This window comes from Canis aureus, chromosome 22 (assembly GCF_053574225.1).
Source record: "Canis aureus isolate CA01 chromosome 22, VMU_Caureus_v.1.0, whole genome shotgun sequence".
NCBI lineage: Eukaryota > Metazoa > Chordata > Mammalia > Carnivora > Canidae > Canis > Canis aureus.
In genome coordinates this window covers 25,578,850-25,602,755 of record NC_135632.1, presented here as the reverse complement: position 1 = coordinate 25,602,755, position 23,906 = coordinate 25,578,850, and the positions used below count along the sequence as shown (strand labels likewise).

General features: G+C 38.3%; 2 protein-coding genes across 8 annotated transcripts in view; one reads left to right on the top strand and one right to left on the bottom strand.

Moving 5' to 3' along the window:
* Nucleotides 1-919, bottom strand: part of BTD (biotinidase) — a 31,548-nt gene extending 30,629 nt beyond the window's left edge. For 2 of the 3 annotated variants that reach the window (XM_077865264.1, XM_077865262.1), the window contains exon 1: nucleotides 488-919. Coding sequence is in view for 1 of the 3 variants with exons in the window: in XM_077865262.1 (XP_077721388.1) it covers nucleotides 488-498 (11 nt within the window). In the remaining 2 variants the exon portion in view is untranslated. The remainder of the gene's footprint in view (nucleotides 1-487) is intronic. The other variant, XM_077865261.1, reaches the window with a different exon arrangement.
* The window catches only part of HACL1 (2-hydroxyacyl-CoA lyase 1), a 40,990-nt gene continuing 17,774 nt past the window's right edge, over nucleotides 691-23,906 (top strand). For all 5 annotated transcript variants that reach the window (XR_013361279.1, XM_077865259.1, XM_077865257.1 and 2 more), the window contains exons 1-10: nucleotides 691-893; nucleotides 1,069-1,173; nucleotides 5,990-6,030; nucleotides 6,625-6,705; nucleotides 8,577-8,649; nucleotides 11,597-11,674; nucleotides 12,512-12,606; nucleotides 14,982-15,094; nucleotides 17,942-18,077; nucleotides 22,154-22,259. Coding sequence is in view for 4 of the 5 variants with exons in the window: in XM_077865259.1 (XP_077721385.1) it covers nucleotides 804-893; nucleotides 1,069-1,173; nucleotides 5,990-6,030; nucleotides 6,625-6,705; nucleotides 8,577-8,649; nucleotides 11,597-11,674; nucleotides 12,512-12,606; nucleotides 14,982-15,094; nucleotides 17,942-18,077; nucleotides 22,154-22,259 (918 nt within the window). In the remaining variant the exon portion in view is untranslated. The remainder of the gene's footprint in view (nucleotides 894-1,068; nucleotides 1,174-5,989; nucleotides 6,031-6,624; nucleotides 6,706-8,576; nucleotides 8,650-11,596; nucleotides 11,675-12,511; nucleotides 12,607-14,981; nucleotides 15,095-17,941; nucleotides 18,078-22,153; nucleotides 22,260-23,906) is intronic.

Here is a 23,906-nt window from a genome sequence, read left to right as displayed (position 1 = left end):
TTCACGAACTGCACAGTTGTGAAACATTTTTTTTAATTTTATTATTATTTTTTTTATTGGAGTGCAATTTGCACTCGCACTCGTTATGAGCATAACGCCCAGTGCTCATCCCGTCGAGCGCCCCCCCTCAGATGAAACTTCTTTAAAGTGACAAAATTGTGTACAAACAAAAAAGCACGTAACAAATGCCTAGGACACAAGCAACCCAGAACCACGACGCGACCCTACAAGTCTGCACCGCGCTGGGGCTCGGCTCAGCACACCCCGGTCCCAGCAGCCTTTGCGAGCCGGCCCTCAGCCCCTAGAGCACGGCGGGGTCGGGGGCCGCACACCCCGCCACGCCCCCTTCCGCACGTGCTCCTAGCCCTCCTGCAGCCCCACTATGCGCATGCGCCCTTCGCCTCCGCGCGCCCCGAAGGCTCCGGAAGGTAATCGGGCGGGGGCGGGGGCGGGGGAGGCGAGAGGCCCCCCAGGTTCGGCGTCTCACCTGCTTGGCATAGGCCGCCGCCTACTGCTAGGCCTGCCTCCTCCTGACGCTCTGCCCCGGCGAATGGAGGAGCCGGGCAAAGTGCACGGCGCTGATTGGAGAAGGAGCGTGTTTACCTCCCCGCCTCATCCTGCGAGCCGACGAACGTAAGCCCCGCCTTTTCCTTCCGCTATTTCAAGCGGTTGGTCGCCTTCCCCGGTCAGTCACAGGACCGGGTCCCACGATTGGCGCGTGGCTGCCCCCTCAGTTTGGCTGGGTCGCTCCGCGTCTGCTGCCTGTTGCCTCCGCGAGTACCTCGAACTTTTTGAGGTGGAAGATGGCGGAGAGCGCCTTCGCCGAGCGTAGCGACGGGGGCGAGGAGAAGGTTTCTGGTGCTGAAGTCCTCGCCCAGGCCCTGAAAACCCAAGTACGGCGACTCTGCTGCCGCGGAAGGCTCCTACGGAAGCCGGGAGGGGGCGGAGCGGTGGCGGCGGACGGCGAGAACGCCGGGGTGGGACGGGAGGTTTGCCCTGAGGCTTCCCTTCTGGCGCCGCGGGGGCGGGGGGAGGGCGGGCGTTTACTCCCCTGTTCCTGCCCCCCAGGATGTGGAGTACGTGTTTGGCATCGTGGGCATCCCAGTGACCGAAATCGCCGTTGCGGCGCAGAAGCTGGGCATCAGATATGTGGGGATGAGGAATGAGCAAGCGGTAAGCCTGGACGCTGGGAGCCAGCAGCGTGGTTGGAAATGATTGATGAGGACACAAGTATTGGTTGCAGACGCTCCGCGGTTACCCCTGCCCCAGTACTAAACTCATGCCAAGCACAACAAGCCTATGAAGCAAGAACTCTTGTTAATCCTAGCTGACAGAGGAGGAAGGTGAGAGGTTAAGTGATTTGCCCGAGGCGACAGTTGGTAGTGGCGGAGCCAGGGTTTGAGCCCAGGGGTTCTGAGTCTGGAGGCCAAGCTCTTGGCGCTGCTTGTACTTTGCCAAGTCTAGAGAGTCGGAATTGGAGGGAACAGTTTCCCAGTCTGAATCCAGGCCTTCTGTCCTCTCATAACTACCTGTTCGTGTCTGATTTTCTGTGTTGTTTGTCTGGTCTGATTTCCCTATTAGTCTGTGAGCTCTAAGAGAGGAGAGGTATTATTTTTTCCTTGACTCCTCTGTATCCCCACTGCGTAGCACATGATAGGTGCTCAGGGAGTTCCTACAAGATGAATGGGTGAAGGCCAGGTAGCCTGTTACATAGTAGGTGGCCCTGCAAGGTGACAGTGTCACAAATGATAAAGCCATGATTGGAACTCCCGTGTCCTCAATCCCAGTCCAGTGCCCCTTCCACAACATCATGCTGCCACTCTTCTTAGAACCTTATTTGGAAGCAAAAGAATGGAAAATAAGACATTTTGTCAGCCCAGCCTTGCCCTCCTATCACCAGTGCTGGTTTAAAAGATCAAGAAACTACCTCTACAGTGTCATATCCTGTCAGTCCATCTAAAGCAAAGTATTCCTGCTTTGCACTCTCAGCGTTGCTCTCTAATTCAGGCTCTTGCCACCTGTTGCCCAGACAGTTGCCTTGACCTCCCTAAATGCTGCCCTTCCTCTGCCATCAGATGTGGGCTTCTAGAGAGCAGGTTCATTTGTTCTGTCTCCATAGTGCTTGGTGTGGCTGGGGTTTTTGGATGATACAGAAGCTTACCATGTTTTTTATTAATTGACTGACAATCCCTAAGTATAAGATTTGAGGATTATAGTTCTTTAAAATCTTAAATCAGATCTTCATTTTGTATTCTTTCTGTCTTCTTAATTGGAACAACATTCTATTCTGTCATCTTTTTGAGAAGATGAAGCTAGTGACCGATTAATAAGACTTATATTTTACTGTTTTTCTGGAGGCAGAATGTCTGGTTTCTTCCTCATACACCACACGTTTAATGAGTACATTCCAGGTACTGGTGCTTATGTCTTCCTTTTACTTATTGCAAAGAGTCAAGCTGACTGAGGGAAATATGTGCTAGGAATATCTTACAGGCATTCAAACTCATGTCTGACTTTTTTTTTTTTTTTTTTAAGATTTTATTTATTTATTCGTGAGAGACAGAGAAAGAGACACCGGTAGAGGGAGAAGCAGGCTCTCCACAGGAGCCCGATGTGGGACTCGATCCCAGACCTCAGGATCATGCCCTGAGTCAAAGGCAGACGCTCAGCCACTGAGCCACCCAGGCGTCCCCTCATGTCTGATTTTGAATTTGTTATCTTTTCCCTCCAGATTGGCTCTTTCCTCTGTATTCGCAGTTTGAGTCAGTGGCACTGTGATTCACCTAGTAAAGCAAGCCCAAACCTGCAGATATATTGAAGGAATCAGGTTTAGTCTTGATCTTTAAGTTGATCACAGTTTGGAAGGTGAGGGCAAAACACACAGAACAAATTTATCTAGTATAGTAACTTACAGTAGATGTATGTATAAAGAATGGCACATATGAAGGGTGACTTATTCTGAGTGGGACAGAGAAGATTATGCAATGTTTGTTCATGCTGTGTTATATCAGAATAGCTTAAAGGCACAGTGTGCTGTGAGACCAAATAGGTAGATTGAGGAAAGGTTCATTAAGTCTATGGCTGGAAAAGGAATGTGGACTTGGGATTGGATGAGACTGTAAAAGTTTTTCAAAATAGGTGGGAGACATAATTAGATTTGTACTTTAGAAATCATGGTGGACGAGAGTATGTATCAGCAGGGAAGCTTGAAGTTTTATTTCAGTCCCTATAAGCTTAGTGGAGCTTAGCTTAGTGGCCTCTAGACCCCAGGTGCTTTATCGGGCATATGGATATAATGATATACTCATCCTTGAGGCTTATAGCCTAGCTGTGGAGACAGACATAAGCAGATAATTTTATTATAATGTGTAAGTGCTGTGATAGAGGTATACTGAAGGTGCTGTGGAAGCCCAGAAAACAATACTCAGCTCAGCCAAAAACTTCAGAAAAGGTTTCTTGGAGGACATGATCCCTAAGCTGTCTCGAAGGATAGGTAGCATTAACCAGATAGGAAGTAGAGGACTGGTTCTTCTGGAGATGATTCTTCATTTTGGGCTTTCTTAACTGGCTAAGTGGATTACAATACCGCTGACTCCGATCAGGAATACAGATGGAAGAGCTAATTTGGAGTGAAAAGATAATGAATTCAAATTTGGATATGAGTTTGAGATACCTGTAGGACATTCCTAGTAGTACATAGTCCCCTCAGTCAACCTGACTCTTTGCTGTAGTCAGGATGACTTCACTAGTGCCTGAATTAAGGGTAATGCCAGGGTAATGAAGAGAGAATGTGAGAACGGATGAAAACAGATTCAGAAACCATACAAGAGGCAGAAGATGACTTGACATCCAATTACATGTTGTAGAGAAAAAGGTGTAATTGGTTGTGCCTTGATTGTCTTTCATCAGATCCTTAGAGTAATCAAGACATATACTGACCAGCTTTCCAGGAAGCAGGCACACTCTTCTCACTGTTACATTTCTAACTTTGTGCAGTCAATATTCGGAGTGTTTTGCATGTATTAATTGATCTTATTCTCACAGCAGTGCTGTCAGTTCCTTATCTATAAGGAAGCCAGTAACTTGCCAAAATTACACAACAGAAAGTGGTAGAGCAGGATTGAATCAAAGCAATTTAGCTCTAGAGTCTGCTTTTTCACTACTATACACAATATTCTGTGTGTGAGTGGAGGTAACTTGGTAGAGAAATACATGTCTTTTTGTTTGCTTGTTTTTGTTTTATTTTATTTATTTGAAGGACAAGAGAGAGAGAGAATACACCAGTGAAGGGGGAGAGGGGTGGAGGGAGAGGGAGAGGCAGGCTTCCTGATGTGGGGACTCCCAGGACCCCGGGATCATGACGTGAGTGGAAGACAGATATTTAACCAGCAAACTGAGCTACTCAGGTACCTTGAGAAATACATGTTTTATGATCTATAAAAAAGAGTTCCTTTTCAACTTTTGACATCTGCAATAGAAGAATATAATTTTTGTTATATGTTGTTTTGTCTTTTGTATCCTGTAGCAACATTTCTTACCTTGGCTTAATTAATGGACAGGGCTCCTCAGTGTCCAAGTAGGTGTTCGTATTGCAACAGGTATTATATTTTATGCACTTGAATTCTTAGGAGTTTTATTATCCTACGTGAATTTGACCTTAGGTGCAAAAGGGAAAAGAGATAAGGGCCAATGGAGATAGTAACACAGAAATGGTACAGAGCCTTTATGCACGTTCTTAGTTGGGCATATGTAGTGGTGCCAGTTAGGATTATGATTCATAAAAATTTATTTTTAATTTTTTACAGTTACGTTCTAAACATTTAAGTTCAAGTTGAATGGAGGTTAGAAAATATCCTACTTTTTATTATTTCTAAAATAATAAATAATACTGTAAAAGATTCCCACACTAAGAAACAGGATTTATTTGAGAGGGCATTTAGCAGTTTTTCAGGTTATCTCTTTATTTAACACCTCTCCTTTTTTTTGCTCCGCAGCTAAAGTGTAGTTTAAAAGTAAAAACTAACTGGGGCACCTGGGTGGCTCTGTTGGTTAAGCATTTGCCTTCGGCTCAGGTAGCAATCCTGGGTCCTGGAATCAAGCCCCATGTCGAGTTCCCTGTTCAGCAGGGAGCCTTCTTCTCCCTCTCCTGCTCCCCCGCTTATGTGCATGTTCTCTCTCTCTATCAGATAAATAAATAAATCTAAAATACATAAATGAATGAGTGAACAAATGAATGACTCTTACCAAGGAAGAGCAAAAATCAGTGCTCTAAGCTTACGTTTTAAAAAACTAGAAAAAGAAAACCAAATTAAACGCCAAATGAAGAGTAAAATAATAAGTACAAGAGCAGAAATCAGTGAACTAGAAAATAAACGAACAATATAGAAAAATCAACGAAGCCAAAACTTAGTTATTTGAAAAGATTAATAAATTTGATAAATCCCTGGAAGACAGATGAAAAAGAAAAGAGAGAAAACACAAATTGCCAATATTAGGAGTAAGATAGAGAACATTTCTGCTGATCCTGCAGATATATAATCAGTTGTAAGAAGATATTACTAATAAACTAGGTGTGATATAGATAAGTTCCTCAAAATACTAAGAACTAGATGAGATACCTAAACCATTATTTGAAATTTACAGGTAGAACATTACTTGTTAAAAACGAAAGCATTCCAGTTCCTCCTTTACCATTCAGTTCGTTCTTTCTTTCTTTCTTTCTTTCTTTCTTTCTCTTTCAATTTTATTTATTTACAGAGAGAGAGCATAAGCAGGGGGAGCAGCAGGCTCCCCTCTACTGAGCAGGAGCTTGATATAGGGCTTGATCCTAGAACCCCTGGATCATGACCCAAGCCGAAGGCAGACACTTCTCCACCTAAGCCACCCAGGCACCCCTTAGTTCTAGTTTGTTACTGAATAGTGAATTTTTATATGTGTACTTACTGTCAGGATCCCAATATGCTTAAGTTCTGGTATTTTTTCTTTGTAGGCTTGTTATGCTGCCTCTGCGGTTGGATATCTGACAGGCAGGTAAACTAAAGTCTTTGTTTTATTTCAGTCTCTTTTAAAGGTTGTCTTAAATAGAATATCTTAAGAAATGACTTTATAAATGTAAAATGGCAAACTGAATTATATGGAGATACACTTTCCTTGAGTGTTTTAAGGTTAGAAAGTCCATCTAGCATGAAGCTTTCAAATTCAATTTAAAACATTTGAAGCAGAGCATTACATTTCAGAATTATTTTCTGTCAGAGATCAAATGACATTTGAACACTTTTCTCCATGCAGAAATGTACTCAGCATCAAAAATTGGCTTTGAATTGTAGTTAAATTGATTGGGCCTAAATATAACCTTTCAAAATATGAAAAGGTTCAAAATATGAAGACGTTAGTGAAATACAGTGTGAAGATGATAGGTGATCTTCTTTCTTGCAGGAATACTAATCTTTCTCATTTCTTTTAATTCAGAGAATATTCTAATAATTGCTTTATGAATTATAGTAAAGACCTATATGTCTTTCTTTTGAAGTTCCAAGAAGGTTGCCATGTTTCCCCCTAGAGTGATATTAATCAGATACTGCATTTGACTTGCTTTTAATACAATAAATTCTGTTTTGCTTCTAGGCCAGGTGTATGCCTCGTGGTTTCTGGCCCAGGTCTTATCCACGCTTTGGGTGGTATGGCAAATGCAAATGTGAACTGTTGGTAATTAATTGTTATTAGTGATCTGGGATGGGAAGATTTGGAATCAAGTGCTGGAGGGAATAGTTCAGTAAAAAATTAAGAACAGTATTAGGAAGAACATAAAAAACATCAGTATTCTTACTTAGGTAAACAATGTTAACATTTTGGAGTTTGGGGAAAACTTACGTGTAGAAGCATATGAGCATACATATATGCTTAACTCATTGAGTCTGTCTTGTATATACACCTTCTTTCGATTAACATCTTCCTTCATTAAGGTATAAGTATTTCTAGGGGTACCTGGCTGGTTCAGTTGGTAAATCATGTAACTCTTAATCTCAGAGTCAAAAGGTCAAGCCCTACGTTGGGCATGAAGCCTACATTAAAAAAAGAAAGAAAGAAAGAAAATGTGTTTCTAAACACACATGTAGAAGCATATGGGCGTAGCTCTGTGTTTAACTCACAGAGACTAGAAGTATATAATATGTCCTTCATCTACCATCTCCGTTCATTAAGATGTGTATGTAAACTTACGGGAATAGGCTGTGTTTAATTCATTAAATCTACACTGTGTATAAAACTTTAAAAAAACACATTTTGGAATTTTTGTATGTATTTTTCTCTATATATATGTAGGTGAATGTGTGTAAAGTCCTCCTTAAGTGCAGAATTACTTTCTTAAATCTTTATTTTTTTTATTTTAGTTTTTTTGAAGGTGTTACTTGTTTATTCATGAGAGAGACAGAGAGGCAAAGACACAGGCAGAGGGAGAAGCAGGCTCCCTGCGGGGAGCCTGATATGGGACTCCATCCCAGGATGCCGGAATCATGCCCTGAGCCAAAGGCAGACACTGAACCACTGAGCCACCCAGGCATCCCCAGAATTATTTTTTAAAGACCCCAGCTCAGTATGTAAGAGTGTATACAATTCCTCATCTTGTTTTACATAACTAGCAAGACAATTGAAATTATATTTTTTAGTTTGCTTCATAAGCTCCTTAGTACCTACTCTTTGACCTTGCCCTTAACCCCATTTTTGGTACTTTACCAGTAAGATCATGTTAAAGGGGGTTGTGTTCTAGTCAATTCATAGAATACTAGGAAGGAAGATTAAATATTTAGTGTTATTTAGACTAATGTTCTAGTAGGAAGAACATTGTTTACGTTCTTTCTATATGCCTTCTTTTTATCCTTCCCTCGTAGACTTTCTCTTTCTTACCTACTTTAGGGTCTGATTTTTTTTTTAGAAGTATCTTCTTCTTGAAGGATAAGAAATGTATTGCCAAGGAATTTCTCTCACTCCGCCATTTCCAAGTAGACTCACTTAGGAAAGCTGAAAAAAAAATAGTTTCCTCCTGTTAATCCCAAGACTAATGGGAAGGGCATAAAAATTTATTTTACATCATCACACCTAGAGGTTTAGCTTCAGCACCCAGAAGGGCTTAGAAGTGGGAGGCATGGAGGAAAAGTGTTTACTATAAATTTCAGCTTTTTCTGAGATTATGGAAGTGTTCTTGTCTTAGATTGCTTCCTAAATCTTTTTTAATCTGTAGTTTTTTTGTTTTAGAGATTTTGTTTATTTATTTGAGAGAATGCACAGGAGCAGGGGGAGGGGCCGAGGGGGAGAGAGAGAGAGAATCCTGAGCAGGCTCCATGCCCAGTACCCAGTCCAACTCGGGCTCAATCTCAGATCTCACAGCCTGAGGTCATGACCTGAGGGGAAACCAAGAGCAAGTTGCTTAGCCACCCAGTTGCCCCAATCTATAGTTTTTAAGGGAAAATGAAATTCTCTCTCTCTCAGCATACACAGCCGTTTATTAATTGGGCACTGTCCTGAGTATTTAACCTATTGATCTCATCTGTAATTCTCTTTTAAAACAATGAATATTTCAGGCCTTTGATTGTGATTGGTGGTTCTTCTGAAAGAAGACAGGAAACAATGGGAGCCTTCCAGGAGTTTCCACAGGTACACAACTCCAAAATTTTTCTTAGGGTTTAGTAGCATAAATGTATCCTATTTAGATTTATAGAGAAGAAATAAAAACTTCTGTCTGTAAGGTAAACATTTAAAATAAAATAGAGGTACCTGAGGTAATTTAAAGGTAATTTTCCTTAACTACAAGACAGTCTCATATTAAAGAGGATGGAGTAAGAGAAATTGGAAATGGTGGGGTGAGAGAAATTCCTCAGCAATAAATTTCTTCCTTTATACTAGGAAGATTAAATATTTTATGAATTGACTAGAACATAACTCCTATAATGTGAGACTGTATTAGGAATATGCACTCTGCATCTTCAGGAAGCTCAGGCTCTACTTAGGAGCAGTCTTACAAGAAATAGATCTTTTCGACAGGCTTTTAAAGAGCTCAGGCTCTACTTAGGAACAGTCTTACAAGAAATAGATCTTTTCGACAGGCTTTTAAACTCTGAAAATAAGTTCTTAGATTAAGAGTCAAGTTGCAGGAATATAAATGGTGTGGGACTATGCCTCTCAAACTTTAGAGAAGTAAAAAGTTGAGAGTAAAAATCCTACATAAAATGACTATCAGTAGACTCTGGACAAGTTCATTGTTATTTTAGCAGGCTGAAAGAAAGTATTTAAAAATTTCTAAAAACCTCAAAGAATTTGCCCACAAAATGCTGTAGTGGTTTGTTTTTTGTGCTTTTTTTTTTTTTTTTTTTTTTTTTTTGCTTTTTCTATATATTTATTACAGGTACAACAGAGGTGTTCATAAATAGTTGTATAAAACAATGCTACAGTTTTAAGAATAGCTGTAGAAAGCAAATAGATGAGAGTGCATGATTAATTCTTAAGAAAATATTTGTGTATTTATAGCACAAAGTTCTGAGCAGAGTTAAAATCCTTAGGCAAAGTCTAATCAGAAGTCATTGTGAGAACCTCAAGATAAACATAGAATTTGCTACAGTTTTAAGAATAGCTGTAGAAAGCAAATAGATGAGAGTGAATGATTGACTCTTTTTTTTTTTTTTTTTAAAGATTTTATTTATTTATTCATGAGAGACAAAGAGAGAGCTGAGACATAGGCAGAAGGAGAAGGAGGCTCCATGTACGGAGCCCGATGTGGGACTCAATCCCGGGACTCCAGGATCATTCCCTGGGCCAAAGGCAGGGGCTCAACGGCTGAGCCACCTAGGCTTCCCTGAATGATTAACTCTTAAGAAAATATTTGTGCATTTATAGCACAAAGTTCTGAGCAGAGTTAAAACCCTTAGGCAAAGTCTAATCAGAAGTCATTGTGAGAACCTCAAGATAAACAATTTTTTATATGATTTAAATTATTATAAAGTACTAGATCTTGGTGTAAGTTTACGCAAGTTATATTTTTATCCTTTTGAAAGGGAATTGAAGTTTACTTAGTTAATGGTAAAGAATAACAACCATTATTTAAAAGGAAATTTAAACTTACTACAGAAACTTTATAGATGAAAACAAACCAAAGGATAATGTCCACTACAACTTTTTTTTATCCTGAAAGGGAAAATAATAGTTTATTAGATGAAATTAAAAATGTGAAGAGAAAAGCACTGATTTGATTTAAAATCCAAGTGTCTGTTTTTTTGTGGAAACATTTTATTTTATTTATTTATTTATTTTTTAATTTTTATTTATTTATGATAGTCACAGAGAGAGAGAGAGAGAGAGAGAGAGAGAGAGGCAGAGACATAGGCAGAAGGAGAAGCAGGCTCCATGCACCGGGAGCCCGACGTGGGATTCGATCCCGGGTCTCCAGGATCGCGCCCTGGGCCAAAGGCAGGCGCCAAACCGCTGCGCCACCCAGGGATCCCATGTGGAAACATTTTAAATGAAACGACCAGGAACAGACTGAAAAGCTTTTTTTTTTTTTTTTTTAAGATTTTTTTTTTTTTTAATTGAGGGGATCCCTGGGTGGCTCAGCGGTTTCGCGCCTGCCTTTGGCCCAGGGCACGATCCTGGAGTCCCGGGATCGAGTCCCGCGTCGGGCTTCTGGCATGGAGCCTGCTTCTCCCTCTGCCTGTGTTTCTGCCTCTCTCTCTCTCTCTCTCTCTCTCTCTATCATAAATAAAAAAAAATAAAATAAAATAAATAAATTGAGAGAGCATGAAAGAGAGAATATGAGAGAGAGAGAGAGAGGCAGAGACACAGGCAGAGGGAAAAGCAGGCTCTTCACTCACTGAGCAGGGAGCCCGATGCCGTGCTTGATCCCAGGACCCTGGGATCATAACCTGAACTGAAGGCAGATATTTAACTGCCTGAGCCACCTGGGCGCCCCAGATTGGAAATCTTAATTCTATCACACTTTGGGATTAAGACTATAGCAACTGTTCCACAGATTTCATACCAAAAGCTGTCAAGAGAGACTATTTCAACATACTGCTTCAGAGTACATTAAACAGTAAAAAATTAGTACTGCTGAATTGACACCTCCCAAACAGCACAGCAGTAAAATATAGGAAAGCCATCAGAAATGTAAGGATAGATTATAATTGTAACAAGATAAAGCAGGTAAGGTTTTGTATTCCTGGCTATGGAATTTCTGGGTCCAGGGATATGCTCATTTTAAGTTTTGGTGGACATTATCACCTTCCCTTCCCATTTATACTCTCACCAGCAGCTTAGGAGAGTGCCTGCTTTCCTATGTGGTGGTAAATGCTGAGTATTATCAAATCTTTCATTTTCTCCAGTCTGAGAAATGAAAATAGTGTCTTCTTTTGATTTACCTCCTGAATCATAGTGAGGCAGAAATTTGATGGTGCTTTGCCTAGGCTTTTAAGAAAAAGTTCAGGAGGTCATGTATTTTCTCTGTCTTTTCTCTACACATAATAGAAAGTAAAGACTTAACATTTTGTCTTCCATTAGAAAAGTTAATATGATTTGTAAACCGTATTTTATTTGATTTTCTTTCTGTATATAGGTTGAAGCTTGTAGATTGTATTGCAAGTTCTCTGCCCGGCCGAGCAGCATAGAAACTATTCCTTCTATTATTGAAAAGGTAAAGTATTTAATTACCAGTTCTCCAAGTGAACTGATTTTTCTCAGTTGCTCATACCTGTGTTATTTTTATTCTCCATAGAATAAGCAACAATTTGGTATATATTCAGGCAGTCAAAAATGATAGTGTTAAAGAACTATTTATATTTTAATGTTTACTGTCAATTATAGAAGCAGATAATTTTTGAAAAAAGTTACTCCTTTACTTCAGATATTAATGTTATTTTTTTTAACTGCAGAAAAGTAAAAAGAAAGATAAAATATGAAATCCTGGGTAACCCTTTTCTTACACTTTTGCAAAAGATTAGTTTTGAAAATTAGTGCTAATGCACATAAAACTATGTCTTAATTGACTAAAGAGCGTATTATAAATTAATTTTAGCTAACCAACATTTGTATGTGGAGTTACATTTGAGCTGTTTTAAAACCATGTGTTACAGAAACCATTTGACACATGTAACATCACAGCTTCTGAAAACTTATCCAGGTTATTAGGACTAGGAAGTAAAGTAGAGAGGTACAAGTTACAGAGTAAACAGGTGGCAGGCAGAGCCTGGTGGATAATTTCTAAGACTGCATGTAATATAACATGAAGTTTAAAAACCTAGGTGAGTATTTTCTCTCTTATCTCTTTTATTTAAAGCAAAAATATCTTTTAAAATATATACAATCAATAGTGGGCATTTCAATTTTAGTTAAAATTGTTTATTTCTCCAACTAGGGACGTCCAGAAGCAAGTAAAATAGCATTCCTTTCACAATTTTTAATTATCTTTAAGTGGATTATGTGATAAAGATTGAGAATTTTAAAATATTTTCTTCTATTTGTAAAAATTTAGGCAGTGAGAAGCAGTATTTATGGCCGTCCAGGTCCTTGTTATGTTGACATACCTGCAGATTTTGTGAACTTCCAAGTGAATGTGAATTCTATAAAGTAAGTAATAGTTATATTGGAGGAGCACCTAGGTGACTCAGTCGGTTAAGCATCTGCCTTCAGTTCAGGTCATGATCCTCAAGTCCCTGGATGGAGCCCCACATCAGGCTACCAGCTCAGTGGGGAGCCTACTTGTCCATCTCCCTCTGCCTTTCCCTCCCTCACCCACTGCTTGTGCTCTGTGTGTGTGTGTGTCTCTATCAAATGAATAAATAAAATCTAATAAATAGGGACGTCTGGGTGGCTCAGCAGTTGAGCGTCTGCCTTCAGCTCAGGGCGTGATCCTAGAGACCTGGGATTGAATCCCGCATCGGGCTCCTTGCAGGGAGCCTGCTTCTCCCTCTGCCTCTCTCTCTGTATGTCTCTCATGAATAAATAAATAAAATTTTAAAGAAATCTAATAAATAAAATAATAAAAAGTTAAACTACAGTTCTTTCTGTGTTATTACAGTGTTTGCCTTTTAACAATTTACATAACAGTTTATAAGTTAATCTTCATTTGTCTTAACTTTTGATCCTTTAATAATTACGCTAAATCCTGGCCAAAGTGTTTAAGTCTGTTGATTACAATGGTGTTATTTAGTAATTATTCGGGGGTTAATTATTAAGTAAAATACATGGAACTACCTGAACACTCATTGGTTTTGTTTTGTGTTTAAAGATTTATTTTATTTTTTTCATGAGAGGCACACAGAGAGAGGCAGAGACATAGGCAGAAGGAGAAGCAGGCTCCCTGTAAGGAGCCCAATGCAGGACTTGATCTCAGGACCCCAGGATCATGCCCTGAGCCAAAGGCAGATATTCAGCCACTGAGCCAACCAGGTGCCCCTCCCGAACACTCATTTGAAAGTATTCTTCCAGTGACCATAAATAATACACCCCTGTTAATGTAGTAGGAGTTACTTGGAGTCTTCATAGTATAAACCAAGAGATGAGGTGAGGTGACTGTTGAAAAGTTATTTAGGATTCAGCATAAAAAATTTTAGTTTATCTCTGTGATTTAAAAATATTCCAACCCAGGTGTTACTATGATTTTCCATGTTCTCTTCCTTAAATACACACTGAGTGAATAAAAGTATAAGAAACATTTTTCACTGGTATCCAAGTCACCTCTGATAGGATGGATACTAAGGTTAATCATTGTGGGTACCATTTAGTATATTCCTGCTGTTGTGGACTAAGCGGTTCTCTAGTGACTACAGAGAGAAAATGTGCATTTCTGTATATTCAGTATACCAAAGAGTTGTTTCTCATTTTAAGACTCAGACAAAAAGGATATCTACCATGTATAATACCTGAACATGATAAAATATTACTAAGGGCAGGGAGTCTCTGATAAGTTAACTCTGTTAGCCTTCTTTAAAATTTTTGTAAAAATTGAATGTCTGTTTTTTGTGTGTTTTATATGCTCAAATTTTGTGTAGTGTATGATGTTTACTACTTACATGAAAACACCAAGGTCTTGGTGTCCAGAATACTTACCTATGACAGTTTTAATTTTTCCTAATGCATTTTGTATTACTAAAATACTGACTCTCTCAGTGAGTGGAAATGTAGTGAGGTGGTTAAAGGCATAGACTTTAGAAACAGAAGGTCAGTCTAGTCTCTGCCACATACCACCTGGGGACCCTGGGCAAGTTACTTTCTGAGTTTTCCTTCACAATAATAAAATGGAGATAATGGTAGTGCCTGACCTCATTGCTTTGAAAACAAAATTTTTAGTAGCTTTTTATTTCTTTCTTTAGTTTTTATTCATGAGAGACTCAGAGACAGAGGCAGAGACAGGCAGAGGGAGAAATAGACTCCCCAGGGGAGCCTGATGTGGGACTTGATCCTGGAACCCTGGGACACGCCCTGAGCTGAAGGCAGACGCTCAACCTCTGAGCCACCCAGGCATCCCTGCTTTGAAAATTAAATGAAATTAAATGGTGCATATTATTAAACACTGGCTCTGAATGTGTTTTTTACTATTCTTACAACAATTATTACTACAATGTAAAGCTATTAAGTCAAATATCCTGTCAATGAATTACTCATTTGGTTGGCTTTTAGATGGTATTACGGAGTAACTTAATTTACTAGATGTGATGAGGACGTTATGGTTATATAGGAGAAAGGTTTTATCTTTTAGAGCTGCATGGAAAAGCATATAATTGCCTATAATTCACTTTAAAACGGTTCAGGAAACAAATTTGCATGCGTATTTGTGTGTGTTGTAAAGCGAATGTGGTAAAATGATATTAGTTGTTCAATCTACATGGTGGGTATATAGAGTTTATTGTACTGTTTTTTTCTACCTTATTGTAGATCTGGTCTTTTTGTAATAAAAAGTTTAAAACTTGGTTCTTTTAATTAACAGAACTCTTTATTTCTAGGTACGTGGAGTGCTGCTTGCCACCTCCTGTTAGTATGGCAGAAACTTCTGCTGTATATATGGCAGCATCTGTGCTTCGGAATGCCAAACGGCCCCTCCTTATCATTGGGAAAGGTAGCCTTGAATGGAACTCTAAATCTCGCTAAGCTGTTGAAAGAATGTGGATTCTATTTAGAAATTGTCTTCATTATTTATTAATATATCTAATATTTTGGGATCCCTGGGTAGCGCAGCGGTTTGGCGCCTGCCTTTGGCCCAGGGCGCGATCCTGGAGACCCAGGATCGAATCCCACGTCAGGCTCCCAGTGCATGGGGCCTGCTTCTCCCTCTGCCTGTGTCTCTGCCTCTCTCTCTCTCTCTGTATGACTATCATAAAAAAAAAAAAAAAAGTACACTTATTAATATATCTAATATTTGAAATTGGAGTATGAGTTCTTTTCCTTTAGCATTCTATATTAATTTTGAAACCATAGAATTTTTCTAGAATGCCCAGAGATCTTGTCCTTTTAAGGGAATATCACCCATTCTATTTCTTCAGCCTTATGTGTAAAATGTGTTTTTTTTTTTCCGTTATAAAAATAATATTTGATCATTATAAAAAATTTTGGAAAATCCAGAAGATAAGAAGGAAGAAATGCCTTCCTCCAAAGACAACTATTTTGGGGGCACTTGGGTGGCTCGGTCAGTTAAATATCTGACTCTTATTTAGGCTCAGGTCATGAACTCAGGGTCATGAGATCAAACCCTCCACCTGGGAGTGTGGAGTGGAGCCTGCTTAAAATTCTTTCCCTCTTCCTCTCCTTCTGCCCCTCCCCCCTCCCTCACATTCTTGCTCTCAAATAAAAGAACAACTATTTTTAACATATAATACTTTTCATTTCTGCATATATATTTCATACACTCTGATCACACCATATAGACTGTTCTATTTATATTCTATTTATTTCATTTAATATTATAACAACATTTCTTCATGGTCTTAAATTTTTTCCTAAATAAAATTTTAACGTCTATTCATGTATATACTAACACTTCACTGACAGGTATTTGTTTAGTATAACTGACAAACATGTGTGTCCTCAACGCTTTTTCCATATTTAGGATTTAAGATAGATTCTCAAAAAGAAAATTAAGTTAAAAAAGTAATTCATTTTTGGTTTTTGGTACACATCGTCAAATTGCCTTCTCTCAAGGTATTGTACCAATTTATACTCCTGTCAGCAATTTATTTTGGTATCCATTATGTATTCTAGAACTGAGAGGGCTGTAAGTTACCTGTGATCATGCTAGTCAGTATCAACTACTAAGGAACTAATTACATAGAAACTAAAAATAATTTTAGTGAAAATGGTGGACAACAGAAAAAAATCAAAGTCAGAGCTGAGTCAAAGGCAGCTATATGATGCATTAGCTCTGTGGTCCTGGCAAACAACTGCTTTGAGTCTCAGTTACCTCATTGTAAAACAAAAATATTAACTATGTAAACAGGATTGTTAAAATTAAATAGTAAGTTAGGTAGAAAGAACTTAGTAGATGCTAGTTTGTTTTCATTCTTATTTGAACCAACATTTGATCAGTACGTATGATAAGGCAGGTATTCTAGAAAACATTTGTAAGATATACAGAGAAATAGTGGTCCCTTCTATTTTTTTTTTTTAAAGATTTTATTTATTTATTCATAGAGACACAGAGAGAGAATAAGAGGCAGAGACACAGGCAGAGGGAGAAGTAGGCTCCATGCAGAGAGCCCGACGTGGGACTTGATCCAGGGTCTCCAGGATCACGCCCCGGGCTGCAGGCGGCACCAAACCGCTGCACCATGGGGGCTGCCCAGTGGTCCCTTCTAAAGATAGATTGGTAACAGATAAATACAGTGTACCTTTAAGTGGTGTGTACAGAGAGGGTGAGGTGGATTCTCAAGGGAAGTAGGAACAATTTGCTTGTGTAGGTGGTATGGAAAGACTCAGGAAGAGATGACATTGCTACACCTTGAAAAGATGGATGATAGCTCACTGAGTAGACAAGTCCAGGAAGAGAGGACTGGGTGGACAAAGATATTGAGGCAAAAAAGAGAATACAAGGAAACTTTCTGGGTGGAAAAAAAAGCTATTTTTCATCTGACATATGAGAAAATATTTTAAGGTATTAATATTGGGGGGAGCATTATATTGAATCTGAATGTACACTATACTATTTACTGGGATTCAGCAGAGAATTACAAGTTTCAAATATGGAGTAGTATTCTATGAGTGTTGAAAAAGAATATAGAATTAGATAGCTAAAAAGAATTATAATGGCCTTAATGACATTAGAAATGATATCATTCCTGTATTCAGATAGTTTTCAGTGTCCTTGAAGGCTTAGGGCCTGTGATTGTTCTACAGGCACGCAAGCATACATAAGAACAAATGATATGTGACCTGCTTAGGTTAGCCCTGTTGCAGTTCTACAATTGTAGAGCCTTTGAAAAGATCTATGGAGCTTTAGAAACTTACATCTCTCGTTAGAATCTCCATGCCCTAGTGTAGGAGACTGAGCAGTCCAGGTTAGCTGATGGTAAGGAGCAACCTGTGAGGTTAGAGAGAGCCATTCTCTGTCAAAGTGCTGCCTTGCCTACCTGGGCAGTCAGTAAAGAATCTGTATTTAGGGAATTGTGAATAGTAATTTGGTAGGAACCATAGAATAGACCATTGAGAGCATCAAGAGATAAGAGGTGCAACTTTTGTTTTGGAGTAGATGTCCTTCAGAATAATTGAGAAGATTATTGGGGAGGAAATTAGTTGCTTTCTTGAACATTTTAAAATACCAAAGGTAAAAACCATAGTCACAGTTTGTTTCAGTGTAAGCCCTGTATAAACAGATTATTTGAGGAGTTCTAAAAGCAAACTCCTATGAACTATTTTAAGAATCACAGTGCCTGGAGCATAACTGACTTGTCTAATACATTTGTGTTTCTGGTAGGTGCTGCTTATTCCCGTGCAGAGGAGGCTATCAGGAAATTGGTGGGGCAATGTAAATTGCCATTTTTGCCCACCCCCATGGGTAAGGGTGTTGTCCCTGATAACCATCCAAACTGTGTATCTGCTGCCAGATCCAGGTGCGTGGCTTTCTAGAGTTTTAGTACAATGGCTTGGCAGATCTTAGGCTAATTTAAATTATTTTGTGACTTTAATGAATCTAACAGAAGTTCTGAAATGTAATTTTAAGCATACCTGTTTCTTTTTAGACTTCTCAACACTTTAAAGATGTTGTCCACTACCTTCTGACCCTCATGGTTTTGGATGAGAAATCTGTAGTCATTTGAATTGTTCTCTTTTATGTAATATGTTCTTCTGTAGCTGCTTTCAGGATTTTTCTTTATCTTTGGTTCTCAGCAATTTGATTATGTGTCTGGGCATGGTTTTCTTTTAGTTTATCCTGTTCTCTGATCTTCAATCTGTAAATTAATGTCTTTCACCAAATTTATAAAGTTTTTGGCCATTATTTCTTCAAATATTTTTTTCTACACCATTCTCCTCCTTTCCTGGAATAATATAAGTTGTAGGCATTTTGACATTGTCCATAGGTCTCTGAAGATTTATCTGTTCAATTATTTTTTTAATCTTTTAAGTAGTTTATTAGAATTTTTTTTTAATTAATTAATTTATTTTAGAGAGAGAGAGTGGGAGTTGATGGGGGTGGGAGGGAGGAGCAAGAGGGAGAGAGAGAATCTTAGGCTCCATACCCAGTGCAGAGCCTGACACAGGGCTCAATCCCATGATCCTGAAATCATTACCTAAGCCTAAACCAAGCATTGGCTGCCTAACTGACTGAACCACTTAGGCACCCTTGTTAGAAATTCCTTAACATGTTCTTTTTCTTTTTAAATAAATTTTTTATTTATCTTTTAATTGAAGTATAGTTGACATACAATGTTGCATTAGTTTCAGGTGTAAAACCGTGATTTGACATCTCTCAACATTATGCTATGCTGTCTGTTGAGTTCTTTTCAATACTTTTGTCTCCTATTTTATAGTCTGTTGAGTTCTTTTCAATACTTTTGTCTCCTATTTTATATTTCTCTGTTGAGAACTTCTCTCTTCCCATGTATTTGAAGTGTTTTTGTTTACTTTATGGAGCATATTGTAGTAGCTACTTTAAAGTCTTTGTTTACTAATTTCAGCATCTGAGTCATCACAGAACGCAAGTCTATTAATTTCTTTTGAGAATTAATCACATTTTTCTGGTTCTTTTATATATGGAGTATTTTTGGAATATATCCCAGATTTTAAATATTATGTTGCGAGATTATAGGTCACATTTACATACTCTGTAGAACGTTGGCTTTGTTTGTTTAACAAGCAGACCTAGTCAAGTTCACACTGCAAGGTCTGTCTTACCAGGGCAGTGGCTCCAGGGTCAGTTCATTTTCAAAGCCTTTGCTATGTTCCTTTGAGTTTGTCCAAGTGTAAGCCCCCAGACATGTGCCAGTTCATACCCAGAACTAGGGAATTCTTTTCTCTTCTCTCTAGGACAACCCCCTGCCCTTTCCAGGACCCCTTACTGCTACCTTAGAGTACTACACAAATGGAACTGCCTTTGGAGCAAAGTAACAGACAGAAAGATAAAAAGAAAGAGGGATTGTCCTCATACTCTTCACAGACCCCAGGGACCCCTCTTCTGGTTCTTCTTGCCTGAAAAATGAAGTCTCTTGTAGAATTTTAGTTGCTTGGGAGCTACTGCGATGCAGCTGTGTGGCAGGGCTGCTCTCAGAGCATGGCTGGGAGAGCAGGACAGAAAAGAAGAATAAGCCTGAACTTCCCCCCCCGGGCCTCCTCCCCAGCTTTCAGGGGCTCTTTTTTCTCATCACCTGGCCAAAAAAGACAAGGTTTCTCCCCAGTCTTTGTTGCCCTCCAGTTCTACAACCAGTGCTAGCCTGAGTCAAAGCCAGAAAATAAAAGAGGGGGAATAAAGCTTAGAAACTCACTACCTGAGTCACTTCTTTGACTCTTCTCCCAGTTCACCTACTATTGGGTACTTTTCAGAATCCTCAGGCAGGTGCTTTTTATATTTTGTTCAGTTTTCCATTGTAATCAGCTAGGCTGTAGTGGGCTTACCCAGCCTCGGCTGACACAAGAGGTCTCCTCTTTTTAGATTGTTAAATGCTTTGATAAACTATACATTTTTTCTTTTAATTTATTTATTATGGAATATTCTAAATAAACATGAGAGATCATTTAATAAACACTATGTAACCCCCACACAACTTTATCAAATATAATATATAAAGTAATATGTAATATTAGGTAATTAAATAGTAATGTCATTGCTTTAGTTTCTAGGTTTTTTTCTTTTTTAGGAAACAAAAAGTCTGAAGTCTGATTCTGAAGACTTATGGATTCATTTATAGTCCTTTGAATAGCTTCCCTGATCTCATTCCCTCCCTCCCTTTCCACAATTCCCCATGGCTGTGCATTTGGTGTTTTTCATACTCTTATGCACACACTAAAATTAATTTTGAGGGTTTTTAAAATGTAATTTTTTTGCTCTTTTGATGTTATCTTAAATGGGTTATATCTCAGTCTATAAAAGTATAGATTATACCTTTACTTGTATTTCGTATTGATAATACATTGGACAGTAACCAGATTCTTACACTGTTAAGGTTTTAGTGTGTGTGTGTATTTATTTGAAGTTGGCTCGAGCTGAAGTTTATCTTCATTCCAGCCAAAATTTAAGAAGGTAATATTAATAGTGTAAAAAAGATTGCAAATGGCTGTAAATAATCAATAATTTCATGTATCAGTGAGGAAATCTATTCTTCCAATTGCATGTATTCCTCCCTCCTGCTCTACTCTATTTCTTTCAAATAAATAAAATCTTAAAAAGAGAAAAAACATAAGAGGGAAATATACAAGAAGCAGAAAAATGAGAAGTAAAAAAAAGAACACAGCAATTGTGATAATAAATTTTTTTGTAGAAAGGCAGACAGTATTGATTGAATCAGTAATAATGACAGTTATATATAAGAACAACATATGAAACAAATGATACAGCATAAAACAAGCAAAGATGTGTGAAGTAAACAAAGCAAAAATGTCTATTTTAATATCAATGTGGATATCAAAGTAAGTTATTTTTAAAAATTAGTTATAGTGACAAAGATATTAAATAGAAATAAGACTATTAGCAATAAATTGGATAAAGATTTTTGAATGCAATTTGGGAATATGAATCATTTGTCTTAAAAATATCTGCTTCTAGGGGTGCTTCGGGTGGCTCAGTTGGTTAAGTGTCTGCCTTCAGCTCAGATCATGATCCCAGGATCCTGGGATCAAGCCCTGCATCAGGTTTCCTGTTCGGTGGCAAGCCTGCTTCTCTATCTGCTCCTCACTTCTGCTCCACTCTCTCACTATCTCTCTCAAATAAATAAAATCTTAAAAAAAAAAAAAAACCTGCTTCTAGGAATCAATATGAAATATGTACTAAGATTTAAGCAAAAAGATGTGCAACCCAGTCCTATTGATAACAAATTAAAATAAATTTGATATATGTGTTCTGCAAAATATGTAGCCTTTCAAAATTGTATATAAGGATGCTTGACTGGCTCAGTTGGAAGAGCATGTGACTCTTGAATTCAAGGTTGTGCATTTGAGCCCCATGTTAGGTTTAGAGATTACCAAAAAAAAAAAAAAATTTTAAGAGCAATGTAATGATAAAGGAAAATGTTTGTAGTAAGCAAAAGTGTATGAGACAGTATTATAGCAAACAAGCTCAACAATATAAAAATATACTTACATAGAAAGAACACTAGATGAAAATATGTCAGTCTGTGAATAATAGCTTTTAAGTTGATAGTATTATTGGCTGAAGTTTTGTTTCTTTATACTTTTTCTGTTTTTTTTAGATTATCTACAGTAGACTTGTATTAATTTTTCTAATGATAAGTAATAATGAAATAGGTGTAGTGTTATATTTTTCTTCTTATTTCATCATTTAGATTACTATTTAAATAGAATAGCTTCAAAAATTATTTTGGTTTGAAAGATCAAATTTATCCTAGAAGATTCTGAAGACTGAAATAAGACGAGCTCCGGATTAAACTTTTCTAAATACTTCAGAAAATAATTTTAGAATAATTCAAATAACTATAGATCTACTTTTTGTATTATAACAGATTTTTCTTTTTAATAGGGCTTTGCAATTTGCTGATGTAATTGTGCTATTTGGTGCCAGATTAAATTGGATTTTGCATTTTGGACTGCCTCCAAGATATCAACCAGATGTGAAGTTTATCCAGGTACTCAGAGTAGAGAGGTTTAAAATCAGAGCTATCTGTAATTTATTGTTCTTCTCAGCTATTATCAGCTCTGCTCTCTTCTTGGCTTTTGTAGGTTTTTATAAATTGTCTAACATAATTACAGGTACCAAAGTAAGCCGCCTTTTCACGCCTATGAAACGTAATATGCCGCTTTCCTTCTAACCAGAAAACCTTTCAAAACCAAGTTTTGAATAGTTTGAAGACCATAATTTGCCTCTTCTTCATAGTTCAAGTATATTTAAAGGTAGACAAAGGGGTTTAAGTAGAATGGTAGACTAGAACAAAACATTCAACATTGTTAGGGATTGAATTGTCCTTTCAGATACCAAATTTTTCAAACACCCTTTGGTTAGAAATCTCTAAGTGCTGCTTTTACCTCACTAAACAGAGTAGAATATGCTTTGGCCTCCCTTTGATGGTTCTTGTATCATTATGATTCTCTTTCTAAGCAGGTTTCCTTGCTGGTATGGGAGGTACTGCTTATATGATGCAGCGTCAACCTGTTTGCCCTACAGAGATTGTGTTTGGTGACCCAGCTATGGTTCCTGTCTTCTCCCTGTTTTACCTTTTACTTCTTTTTTTTTTTTTTAATTTTTTTTAAAGATTTTATTTATTTATTCATGAGAGAGAGAGAGAGACAGAGACAGAGACATAAGCAGAAAGAGAAGCAGGCTCCATGAGGGAGCCCAATGTGGGACTCCATCCCAGGACTCCAGGATCACACCCTGAGCCAAAGGCAGACACTCAACTGCTGAGCCACCCAGGCTTCCCTACCTTTTACTTTTCAAAGAGTCAGCTTCTAGCAGTCTCTTTTCCCCTGGGGCTATGGAGAACTAACACTGCAAATAAGCAAGACCTGGAAGACTTGGAAGATGGCTGCCACCTCTTGATTATCCCTCTTGAGTACAGAATAGAGTGCATCCCCTTTGGGCTAATTTACAGCTCCTTGGACAGCTATCTTCACTTTTCATTCAGAAATGGGACTTCTGGGTAAAAGGGAAGTAATCATGATATACCTTAGGAGTAGTTCTCAAAATGTGGTCCCTGGACCAGCAGCATAGCACCACCTAGAAAATCTGTTAGAAAAGCACATTTTTGGTTTTCACTTCAGGTCTTCTGAGATCAGAAACTCTGAGTTGGACTCTTGCAATCTGTGGTTTGACAAGGCTACTGGGTGATTTTGATAGCTCACATTTGAGAACTGCTCTAAGTAGGAATCCCAGTGTAATTAAGTAGAACCTTATTATTAATTAGGTTCAGAACTATAATTGATCAAGTCAAATGCATTCCTGTGTGCATAATAGAACAGTACCCAAATCTACAGAGTAGATATTAAAATGAGGGAAAATGATGAGGTTTCTGTCATAGTTGTGATTACTCAGAGTTCTATGGATTTTTACTTTTATTAAGAAATTTATTGGGGTGCCTGGGTGGCTCAGCTGGTTGGGCGTCCAACTCTTAATATTAGCTCAGGTCTTGATCTCACATTTCACAATGATGAATCTAAGCCCCAAGTTGGTCTCCATTCTGGGTGTGGAGCCTACTTAAAAAAAAAAAAAAAAAAATACTGACTATCAGATCTTCAGCTCATTTATTCAGCCTTCATTGACTCTTTAAAGATTTTTA